The sequence below is a fragment of the Octopus bimaculoides genome, chromosome 23, assembly GCF_001194135.2.
Source record: "Octopus bimaculoides isolate UCB-OBI-ISO-001 chromosome 23, ASM119413v2, whole genome shotgun sequence".
NCBI lineage: Eukaryota > Metazoa > Mollusca > Cephalopoda > Octopoda > Octopodidae > Octopus > Octopus bimaculoides.
This window is the reverse complement of record NC_069003.1, coordinates 28,191,384-28,204,557: the sequence shown is the minus strand read 5'-3', so window position 1 is coordinate 28,204,557 and position 13,174 is coordinate 28,191,384. Positions and strand designations below refer to the sequence as shown.

General features: G+C 29.9%; 1 protein-coding gene across 1 annotated transcript in view; it reads left to right on the top strand.

Annotated features, from left to right (window-relative positions):
- The window catches only part of LOC106882611 (collagen alpha-3(VI) chain), a 180,154-nt gene that overhangs the window by 57,550 nt on the left and 109,430 nt on the right, over positions 1 to 13,174 (top strand). The window contains exons 9-14 of the mRNA XM_052975952.1: positions 4,037 to 4,075; positions 4,401 to 4,439; positions 6,826 to 6,864; positions 7,237 to 7,275; positions 11,476 to 11,514; positions 11,836 to 11,874. Of these exons, the coding sequence (XP_052831912.1) occupies positions 4,037 to 4,075; positions 4,401 to 4,439; positions 6,826 to 6,864; positions 7,237 to 7,275; positions 11,476 to 11,514; positions 11,836 to 11,874 (234 nt within the window). The remainder of the gene's footprint in view (positions 1 to 4,036; positions 4,076 to 4,400; positions 4,440 to 6,825; positions 6,865 to 7,236; positions 7,276 to 11,475; positions 11,515 to 11,835; positions 11,875 to 13,174) is intronic.

The following is a 13,174-nucleotide window of genomic DNA, read 5'->3' as shown; positions in this document are numbered from 1 at the left end:
CCCCCAAACTTGGTGGCCTTGAGAAATACTGCCAAATTTAGTGCAATGATAATTTACTGCTACAAACCCATGGCCTGATAAATTAATTCCAAATTTTCTCTGAAATACTTATTTTATTATTTCTAACATTTTCCCTAATATATAATAAATAAAGTAGACCATAGTCAGCCCACATAATAGAGTTCTTTTAATACATTGTTGTAAAGAAATATGTACTCAAAATTTTCTAATTCAAACATAACTATGAATTATATTGTTAACAATAATATAAAGCAATAAATTAGTTTTTATTATATCATACTAATAATTTTACTAACACACATTATCTAAACAATGTTGTGTTATTTAAGATGCTGAAAGTTTATATTTTAGTAGTGAAGCAAATGGATGATTTGGACTTCAAATTACATTATTAGCACTATTGTGGCCAAAGTACTTAGTGTGGGATAATTCACTATATCATTAGTGAAAGCCTTATAAAGTTAAAAATGATTTGGGAGCTCTTGGCTTTGAGTTTTCCATTTCAAAAAGTAAAAACAGAAATTTTTGCCTGAGCTGATTTATGTTTATGTAATCAGACATAATTTCCATTAGTAGGCCTGCAAATTCAGTTTCAAGGCTCAAACTAATGACTGACACATAAAAAATATATATACATCTTATAGCTAATTAAGATAGATCGTTTAATAACTCCTAATGTTCATCAACATTTTGGCATGAGTTTGTCCCTGGTAAGATTGTTTCACAGAGTTTATCATATGACATATATCCTCACATTTAGAAACATTTATTATAATTCCAGTAGTGAAGGAAAATTCAGTTCAAAATTGTTTTCATTAGATCAATTGTAGCTGTACCTATTAATACAGGTAATTTATTCTTGCCTAATGATTCTCCTCACCTAGTAATTCTAGTTATTATATTGCAAAACTGTTTGACTGCCACAACAAAATTCTCTCTATGGAGGATATCAATGTTGAATATTGATCACTAATTATTCTAACTGAGTTCTTCAAATTTTAGCATGGTACACTAAAAATAAATAATACACTTAAAATGTTATTTCATAGTTATATATTCATGTTTCAAAATATCAGTATTGTTTCAGATGAATTCTATAGAAACGCAGTGGTTCAGTATTGAATGCTACATGATGTATGCTTACATATTGTCTTATAATATGCATCTACCTAATTCCCAGTCAGAACCATAATAAGATTATGACATTACATATGATCTGGATAGAGCTGGTATTTATCTTTTAGTTTGATGTAATATAGATTGCCTTTATCAGTGTTAATCACCAGATTTCTTATTTAGATAATCCTTATTCATATTCTTCATCACATCATTTACTTTCTTAGTAGTCAATAACTATGTTTTAATTATTTATATGTGAAAAAAGATTTATTCTCGTCTATAATTAGAGAATATTGAATCTCCAGTGATATGATAAAATGTCATAATTCATGTAATAAATGATAATTCACTTTATCAAATTATACTAAGCTAATGTGATTAGTTTGACAAACTAGATAACATAATATTCCCAACTTCTCTTTTACTTGTTAAACATGTTTAAGTATTAACAGGTAAGAAATCAGCAAGCAAATTCAGCATAAGATATATGTTACAATACATTGTATATTTATAACTTTTATGGCATATCTAAATATTCAGCCCTTCAGGATATAAATAAACCGAAATCGTTTAATACATAAACCATCTTTAACTTTGTGTTTATCATAATTAAAATCACTCGAGATGGTTTGATAAATTGTGCTTAAAATTTGATAACATATTTAGACATAACCTGACAGAATATTTTTAAATATTTTCATTTTCAATTGTCTATAAATAATAAGAATTTATGATCTATGATTATTGATACCATATATAATAAGGAATGTATTAATTATGTAGTAATATATGTTATACTCAGTGCCCAATTATTCTTTGGTAATATGATGTTATATCAGTTAACTGTCGAATTTCATATCATTTTCTTAGCTCCTGCAGCTCCAGTTAAAATTGTGGAATTATCAACTGGTAAGAATTCAGAGCTTAAATTGAATAGGAACTAAATGTAATACCTAATTATTTTAAATGTTACACACCCCATTTACTATACATACCAGAAATTATAAAATACTTCATTAATTTTGTAATTCCCTATTAAGATCTGAGTAAATGTTGCATACTCAAATTACTTCCAATATTATATTATGATAGGCTATAATATTCACAAAATTATTTTGAAACAAGTATCGAGAATAATAGAATACTTTAATATTCTATATCTTCACTTAAAAGTTCTACATTAATAATTCACCTCATATATTTTTAAAATCTTTGAAAGCTATATTTGTATAATTCAAGATATGTAAGCCTTAATTAATGATAATATTCTATGAAACTCAGTATAATGATAGTTTAAATTTTTAAAGTTTACTTTTATATGTAAGGAATACAAATCTCACTTTATGAATTTCTGAACAAAATTTGATAAAATGATATCTTGTTAAGGTATTTGATAATATATCCTCCTTTATCTCACATATAAGAAAAAATATTTTTAACAGATGCACTTCCCCTTATTATACCTGTGGAAATTAAAACTGGTAAGAAAATTGACTAATAATAGAAACCATGAACATGATTCATCTTGACAGTACTCCCATGTTGAACAGCTAATGTATATGATATATTGTAATAACTAGATATATTCATATTGTTTCAAAGGAATTCTTCATTAGATACATACTGGTTCAATATTGAATAGAGATTATGCTTATTTCCTAATTTTTATAGGTTTCCTAGCAGAAAATTTTCTCTAAGTTGGTTTATATTAAAGTAATCAGGCAAATTTCCATTACAGTGGAATTTCAAATTCAGTTTTAGAATTCAAATTAATGTTATACATGCGCATGCGTACACACTCACACACACACTATACCTAAATGCTAAACATCATTTAACAACTCTTTGTTATGCTCAATCACAATGTATTATTGAGTCACAATTAAGACACCACACACCAAACCCACACTGATTCCATGAGCAGAGACACTGACAGCATCCTCCAATGTTAATATGCTAATCTTCTCTCTGTGGACAGTGAGAAAACACAAATGCTGCTCATATCAAGAAAACATCATCACACTACACATTCTTAATCAAAATCAAATATGCAACTAGAATCCTCATAATTGTTTTAATTGGTGAACCTTAATACCACCAATGATCCCTCCATATATATAGATCTGCTTCACATTGCCTGGCTCTTCTCTTTTGAACCAGAAGATAACTCAGTCTCCAACAACTATTGACAATCTACAAAGCTGAAGTGAAGCCCACATCTGGGACAATACTGGTGCTGCATTCAATGACATCTTAGAATGTATCTAGGAAAGAGTCATTTGACTGATTGGCATAAAGTCATTCACAGACTTTTGACTCATAGGCATGCTGACTACTTTATTTGTCTTTTCTACCACAATTATAATGGTAGCCAATCAAATCTGTTCCTCAGAGCTGGCTACATTTTGTCCCCCTCCACTCAGACCTCACACTGATAATAATGCCTAGGCCATTCTTTCTAGAAATATTATTCTAATCTATGATTGAGATTATATTCTGTCACCAATGTTAGAATTTTAGTAAAACTTAACCCCCCAATGATCTGCTTTTTCTCAGTTATTTATACATAGTGATATAGCCTAGCATTACTCAGTGTTTAATATTTACAGTTTCACTGTATGTATAATACTAGCAGGAATTAAATTTAGCATCAAATATTTTTTTACAATATTTGTCATATTTATGACAAATCTAAATCATTCCTCATTTATGACATCATATAAGAAAGGCTAAATCGTACACATTCTTTGTATCTTAAACTGAAAATATTGATAAAAGTTTTCTTAATTTCTACATGAAATTTGTAACATATATGTTATACTCAGCCTCCAGTTATTCTATGGTAATGTGATGTTATTATGTTAGTAAACTAACTTATTTCATATCATTTTCATAGCTCCTCCAGCTCCAGTTAAACCTGTGGAATTAACAACTGGTAAGGATTTAGTGCTTAAATAAATAGGAATTAAATATAACAGTAAATAATATACATCCCATATGTACTATATGATATGATATATATATTATATATCCTGATAGACTATAATATTTACATCAAATTATTTCTGTACCAAAATAGAAAATGTTTTATTTGAATATATTTTTTGAATTCTTTTGTAAAATGGACTTAAATCATGCATGCTCAAATTAGATTTATTCCATAATATTGGTTTAAAAATTCCTTATAAGGTTTGATATGTAAATCTATAACTCATGATTTCAAATGCTATCTCACATATAAGAAACTATATCTTTAACAGCTGTACCCCCCACTGTTATACCTGAGGAAAAAGCAACTGGTAAGAATTAGTATCTGATTAGTATGTAGCTAATAATTCTAACTACGATCACTATTTTATTTGAGAGTACTTTCCTGCACAATATTTAATGTGTATGTTTTATTGCAATATGCACATATATTTTTTTAATATTATTATTAAGACATGGTTTTAAATAATTAAGGAAATATTATAATTAATGACATTAGCAAGTTTGTTTGGTCTACTATGTGCTATACTTTTGTAATTCTAATGACAGGGAAATTACAGAAATATTTGCATAACATATTTCATGCATTGTTATAATTATATTTGGAGCACAACCTAAAATTAAGATGCTCTTTGTTAATATCACTTATTGTATATCAATATTCATGTCTATATTACTGTTGTTATACTTGTTATCATTCAGTAAAGGTACAGTATGTGATTTGTTTAAGAAATGGAGATATGTTTCTAAGTACTGTTGATTTGTTGGTACAAAGCCATTGCATAACAACATTGTTCCAACTTATTGCATAATGACATTGTTCCATATTTGTGATGCTATGATAGGCTTATTTGAACATATGTTATAAGACATATTAGAAATAATAACAGGAAAAAAATTTCCAGTTTCCAAAACGTTTTTGTAATCCATATCTGTACACATAATAACACATCCATGTGTATTTTCTAAGCAACATTGTATTATCAGATGCCCCTATTATATAACTAAGCCAACATTCCTTATCTGAATGTGTGTATAGTGTGTATATAAATGTATATAAATATAGTGATATTGAAGACACTGAAGGTGTTTATTATAGTTGGCAAAATAGGAGATGATCAGTTTATTTAATATTACTAGCACTTAATTGTGAGTGTTGTCACAAAGTCTTGTGTATCAATGGCTGGTTTTCTTACTTCACAGCACATGCTATTGTTTTGTAAAATTCACCATAGACAGTTATAGCTGAACTGTAAAATTATAAATGCTATCTTATTATTTTTAGTAGCTTACAATATTGGTAGCTTGTTAGTAGCTACATACCTTTGAGTTTAGTAATTTGAAAGTAAAGTAGCAATACACTTACAGCCTTTACTGAAGTAAAATACTTGTTTCATATCTTATTCATGTTAAAGTAATCAAATATAATTTCTGATATAGGGCTCTGGTGTGCCTTCATCTTACTCATGTAACTGTGTTTATGGTCATCAAAGTTTTTGCCAGAATTATTAGTTCTCTGGGTTTGTTCTACAGCACACATTGGACTCACTTATTTGAGTTTCAGTAGTGAAAGATAATTCAGTTTGAGAATATATTCACGGGATAAAATGCAAATAAATATTAAGGCATATCATATTCTAAAATAACAATTATAGTTATCATAAAACTTTATTATCACACCCACAAAAATTCTTCAAGCAAAAACAATCATATATAAGATATCACCGTTCAATTTTGATCACTAAATGTTTTGAGCACCTGAAAGTTTAGTATGTTATACTTGGAAGTTAATAAAACATAATTACAATTTAAATTCAGGTTAATATACTTTTACATTTTCGAATTTCTTGGTGTTTTGTTAGAATGATTATGAGCTATAGTTACATATTGACTCAATATTAGATAAGTATGTTGCTGCAAAAGATATGTTCTTTGACACAAATGGTATAATCTAATGATATTTTGTAACCATTTACCTATTTTCTAGTCACTTATACTACAATAACATAATGAAATTAATACAACCTGATTGCTATCTCAAGATTTTCACAGATTTCGTATAAATAATCCTCACATTTGTTACATAGTATTGCGTTGGATTTATTGCTATATGAATTGTCTTTGTTTGTTAACCTTCAGAAAATTCTTAATTCAATCAGTCCTTATTATTAAATTTCTTCATCTCATCACATTATATCATCATCTCATTTGTTACTTGTTTTACATATTTACACAGGAAAAATATACCTTTAATTTATGTATTGAATCACCAGTGTCACAATTCTCATAATATCTATCCCCCAAATAATCCACTTCTAATCATTCTAAACAATGATGTATCATTAATCCAGTTACCTAACATTACAGACTTTCAAATATTTAGTGTCACCTGATACAACTTGAGCAATCAAATTCAATATCAAAAGTATTTAACAATATTTATCACATTAATGACATATCTAAATTATTTCTCATTTATGATGTCTTGAAAGAAAAGCTGAACCACAAAACACATACATGATCGATCTGTACATCCTTGCCACATCTCAGTGTATCTTAAACTGAAAACATTGGTGAAAGTTCTCTCAATTAATTCTGCATAAGATTAGAAGCATGTGTTATATCCAATCTCCAGATTTTCTGAGGCAATGTGATGTTATTTTGTCATTGAACTCATATTTTATATCATTTTCATAGCTCCTCCAGCTCCAGTTAAACCTGTGGAATTAACAACTGGTAAGAATTTAGTACTTAAATACATAACAACTAAACAAATTAAATTATATATGTCCCATATCCCTTCAATTTAATTGATATATATATATATACATACTGATATGATATGATATTATATATATATATCTTTATATATATACACACACACATATTATTTATGAACTGAATTAAATCATTTTTTATTTTGATATATTTTTTTTAATCCTTACTAAAATTTACTTAAACCATGCATTATCAGGTTACATTTTTTTCTATGATATTAGTTAAACAAAAAAAAACAAAACGATATATCTTTTATACTGATTAATACATAAACCTGTAACTCATGATTTCAAATGGTATCTCACATATAAGAAACTATATCTTTAACAGCTGCACCCTCCCCTGTTATACCCGAGGAAAAAGCAACTGGTAAGAATTAGTGTCTGATGAATATGTAGCTAATAATTCTCTAACCATGATCACTATTTTACTTGAGAGTACTTACCTGCACAATATCTAATGTTTATGTTTTATTCCAGTATGTGCATATTTATTCTCAATATTATTATTATGACATTGTTGTAACTTATTAAATAAAAGTTGTAGCTAATGATATTAGCAAATATAATTGGTCTGTGATGAAGTATAATTTAGTAATTCTAATAATAAAAAAATTAATAGAAATATTTACATAACATTTCTCACATATTTAACTACATATATAATGCAATGTGTATATAATAGAAGATTCTTTCCTAATATGGCTTATTGTTCAATCAGTATTGGTGTATTTGATTTGAATGACTAATGAGATTATCAGTGAAACACTAAGTACATATGTGCCATATTTTGAGGACTTCTGTAAAGAAGAGTGATGCAATTAAATACAAAAATATATTCACTGGATGAAATGCAAATAAATATTAAGGCATGTGTCATATTCTAAAATAACAATTATAGTTATAAAACTTTATCACCACAAAAATTCTTCAAATGAAACAATCATATATAGGATACCAGTGTTCGATATTGATCACTAAATCTTCTAACCCAGCAGCTGAGAGCATGTTACACTTGGAAATTAATAAAACAATTATTTGTCATACAATCATAGACTTGTGTGGACAAGAAATATTAGAAATAATGATGACAATGGTTTGTTTTCATAACAAAGTTGTTTTTATACATTTTGTGATGTAGTGTGCACACCGTTTTGTATTTCAATTATGTCCATATGTAGTTTCTTAGTAACTTCATACTGTTGTATGTCTTTATTAAGTAACTAAGGTAACATAATTTATTTGATGAGAATTTGGATTCATAAATTTATATAAATAAATATTAGTATTGAAGATACTGAAGGTCTGTATTATGGCAAAGAAAACAGGAGATCATAAGCTTAATAAATAGCACTATATTATGGTTCTTGTCACAAAGGCTTCTGTATTAACAGCCAAGTTTCTTTTTGGTTCTGAGCTGATGCTATTGTTATATATTACAGCATACAGATGTACTATAATAGTATAAATCATAGCTTATTGTCTTAGGTACCTTATTAATTTTCAGTTTATTTTATTGCCAGCTTAGTAGCTTTATACTTTTCATTTAGTAGTTTGAAAGTTGTTTTCTTCATAGACTAAGTTTCCACTTGATCTGCACAGTTGTTCCTCCAATAGTCCCTGTCCTCAATTGCTGTCTCCAACTCAGGAACTGATTGGCCATTGCTGGTCACTAGTCTGTCAACATATGTTGTAGCTGGTCAACTTCTGCTCCTGTTGCCATGTGTTGGTTCCCAGAGTAACTCATCTCTGGTATATTCGTTCCTGGCCTATTAGTAGTACCCAGCAAAACTGGCTCTGACTACCTTTGATATGGAAGGAATGACGCTGTAGAGGTCTTTACAGGTCACCCTCTGTTGTCATTTGATATTAAATACATGTCAGAATAAAGGGGTGTAGCATCCGTCTAGTTGTTCCTGCAACGTTTTTGTCAAGGTCTAAGTTAATAAGCAATATATTAACTGTCTTCACTTACACACATTTTTTTTTCTCATCTGTTTCCTGTTTAAGTCATCAGAGATAATTTCCAATGAGGGCACCAAGAATACATTCAACTAATAGATAGAGCTTACATAACATTATGTTCATCAGACTTTTCCCAGCAGTTTACCTGGAATTAGTGGTTCAATGACTTTGTTGTACAATGCACACATTCAATTCAGTAGTGGAGGATACTTAACTTTCATAAAATCTTCACTGGATTAAAATGCTAACACATATCAAAACATGTAACATTCCCAAATGACTTACAGTTACCATACATAAAACTTTATTGTCATAAAATCAGAAGTTTTTTTTTAACCAAAATCAGAGATATATTTCTATATCATTGTTTAATTTTGAACACTAATTATTCTAACTAGTCACCTGAAAGTTTAGCATGTCACACTTGGAAATTAATAACACACTTATAATTACAAATTAACTTCAAGTTAATGTTTTAGGGTGTTCAGAAAGTAATTGTGTTTTTTCACCACTATGAAATATGAACCAATCGATCATGTCAGTGCCAAAGTAAAATGGGTGAGAACTGTCTAGGAATATATCATCTCTTCTATTTGACAGTGTGTCATTCATAGTTATTTCAGTGATTAACCCTATAGAGGATAAGAACTTTATGAAAGAGCATATTTGCCATTGCTTATTGTATGAGTTTCGAAAGAAAAGTACTGCTACAGATACAGTGAAAAACATTTATGAAGTGTGTCCGGATGCAGTGAAAGCTTGTACGTGTTAGTTGTGGTTTAAGAGGTTTAAAGTTACATATCCAATAAGCCTCATTCTGGAAGATGTCCCACTCTGAATGACAGCCTTTTGAATGAGACTATTGTATTGGATCCATGTCAAAATACCAGAGATTTGGCACAAAAATTCAATGTGTCGTGTTCAACTATCCACAAACATTTCAGGCAAATTGGGAAAACATGCAAAAAGGAGATTTGGGTCCTACATGAACTTATGCTTGAAAACGGAACACAACATTCCACCATCTGCAACAGTCTTCTAACCAGGACTAACAACCTGTCATTTCTGCAATGCATTGTTACAGGTGATGGAAAATAGGTTTTGCATCATAACAGAAAATGGAAAAGGTAATGGTTATCACAGAATGAGAAGCCAGTGCCAACACCAAAACCAGAACTCCATCCACAAAATCCTTGCTCTGTGTTTGGTGGAACATGAAAGGTATCATCCATTACAAGCTACTTGAACATGGAAAGACCATCATATGTTTGTTGCCAACAACTTGATTGTGTAAACGAAAAATTACGTCGGAAGTGGTAAAGAGAATAGGTGTTATTCTCCAGCATGACAATGCATGGCCACACTCTTCAAAACAAACCCAAGAAAAATAAGATCATTAGGATGAGAAGTTCTTCCCCATCCTTCATACTGATTTGACTTAGCACGTATGGATTTCCATCTGTTCTGATCACTAGAACATTTTAGGAAAGGTGAAACATTCAGAAACACAGAGGAAGTTGAAAACAGTCTTTAAGACTTTTTTTTTTCCAAGAAAAGAAATAGGTTTCTTAGAATACAATGTAAAAAAGTTACTTTCCTGTTGGGCTGCAGTCGTTTAAAAACTATTCAGATAAATGTACTTTACATTCGTTTTTGTATCCTTTCTGGGAAAATGCAATTACTTTCTGAACACCCTAATATTTTTACATTTCCTAAAATATCAGTTTGTGTCAGAATATTTATCATCTCTAGTTACACATTGATCTAATACTGAACAAGTATGTTGCTCTGTGACGTATGATTTCTGACACAAATATAATAATTTGATGAGATATAATTGAATTATTACATTTTGTAACTGTTTACCTAATTCCTTGTCAAAGATACAACTGTAACATAATAAAATTAATACCATTTTCAGAATGAACCTGATGGTTATATTTTCACAAGTTTGCTGTAAATAATCATTATAATTGTTACAATTGTATTAGATTGATTTTCATATACATGCATTGACTTCAAGAAGGTTAACCACCAAGGGATTCTTCATTCAGCCTTATTGATTTTTTTTTTCATCTTATCACATATCGCTCCTCATTACCTGTTTTACCTAGTTCAGTAGAATCAAGCACATTTCTAATCTGCGATCAGATTTTATTATGTCACCAATGTCTTAATTCATGTACTATTTTGCCTGAATAATCCCATTTTCTAGTTTTCTGAGTTAATAATGTTTCATTGAGCCAGTAACCTAATATGACAAACTACAATATTTCATATTTCAGTGTTATCTAGGTATTAGAATCAGCTGATAAGAATTCAGCAATTAAATTCAGTATGAAATATTTTTACCAATATTTTCCACATTTATGACATATCTAAATTATTACTCACCATGTAAGAAAAACCAAACCCTAGAATATGTAAAACATCTATACATTCTCATCACATTTTTTGCATCTTAACTGAAATTATTGATGAAAATTATATAAATAAATTCTGCATAAAATTAATGACAAATATGTTAAATCCAGTCTCTATGTATTCTTAAGTAATGTAAATATATTATGACAGTGAACTAACTTATTTCATATCATTTCCTTAGCTCTTCCAGCCCCAGTTAAACCCGTGGAATTAACAACTGGTAAGGATTTAGTGCTCAAATATATAGGAAGTAGATATAACATTTAATGATATATATTCTATGTATACTATGTGTTATCCTACAACATATTACATATCATAATATGATAAAATATATCTAATTTCTGTACTGAAATTAAAAGACTATTTATTCTAATATTGTTTGGATTTCATTACTAAGACATACTTAAACCATGCATAAATAAATTATAATTTTGTCTAGTATTAGTTAAAAAAAAGTCATGTATCCTTTGTTCTGATTAATACATAAACTCATGATTTCAAATGCCATCTCACATGTAAGAAACTATACTTTTAACAGCTGCACCTCCCCCTGTTATACCTGTGGAAAAAACAACTGGTAAGAATTAGTATCTGATGAGTATGTAGCTAATAAGTCTAACCATGATCACTATTTTACTTGAGAGTACTTTCCTGCACAATATCTAATGTGTATGTCTTTTTCTTACATGCAATTTATATATTCTCAACATAATGATTGTGACATATTGGTTTTAATAATCAAATCAATGTTGTAGGTAATGATATAAGAAAGTATAAATGGTCTGTAATGATGTATATCTTAGTAATTCTAATAATATGAAAATAACAAAAATATTTATGTAACATATTTCTCACATTGTTTTACATTAATTTGTAACATGATATAAATATAAACAAATACACTTTCTTAATAACTTATTATGTTAATGAGTTTATCATACGACACACACATTCAACACAATTATGTGACTTTTAGTAGTGATGGATATTTTAGTTTAAGAAGGCGTGGCTGTGTGGTGAGTAGCTTCCTTACCAATCACATGGTTCTAGGTTCAGCTCCACTGTGACACTTTAGGCAAGTGTCTTCTACTAAAGACTTGGGCCAATCAAAGCCGTGTGGGTGGATTTGGTAGACGGAAACTGAAAGAAGCCAGTTGTATACACACACATATATATATAATCAAGGTGCAGGAAAGGCGTGATCCAACAGGAACAGTAATCTGAGGTACAAAAATTCCAGCAATTGGGTACTCCAAATCCAGTTGAAAGGCCAGGATCTATGTGAGCCTACGTTATATAAGTTCAAAAACAGGAAAAAGACAAAAACCAACGTGAGGATGTGATGCAGATTGTGTTACAAGACGCTCGGGAAAGGAAAGACAGAGAGTGTATGACGTTTCGAGCGGAGCTCTTCGTCGGAAACAAGGAAAGTTCAAAGAAGGGAAAAACGGAGGACGAAAAAATCGCCACCGATGTCACGAGGTTACATTGTAGAAGGACCGGAAGAGGAAGTGATGGAGGAAAAGTTCTTTCTAAGACAGGAGAGTGAAAGAGGGAGGTAAATATGTGTGCGTGCACGAGGGACTGTGTGTGTGTGTGTGTAATAACAGAACGTGTGTGTGCGTGTGTGTGTGTAATAACAGAACGTGTGTGTGCGTGGTTTGGCTGTTTATCTGTTAGTGTGTGTGTGTGACATAGTGGAAGGAATTAGTAGCAGGAATACTTTGGGAGTAGTTGTGGACAATAGTCAGTAGAAAGTAGGCAGGCAGTTTTTGAGTATGTGTGTCTGTGTTGTGTGGGTGTGATTTCCTAGCAGTGTGTGCCTGTATTTTTTTGTGTGTGTGTGTGTGTATGTGTATATGTATGTGTGTGTATAT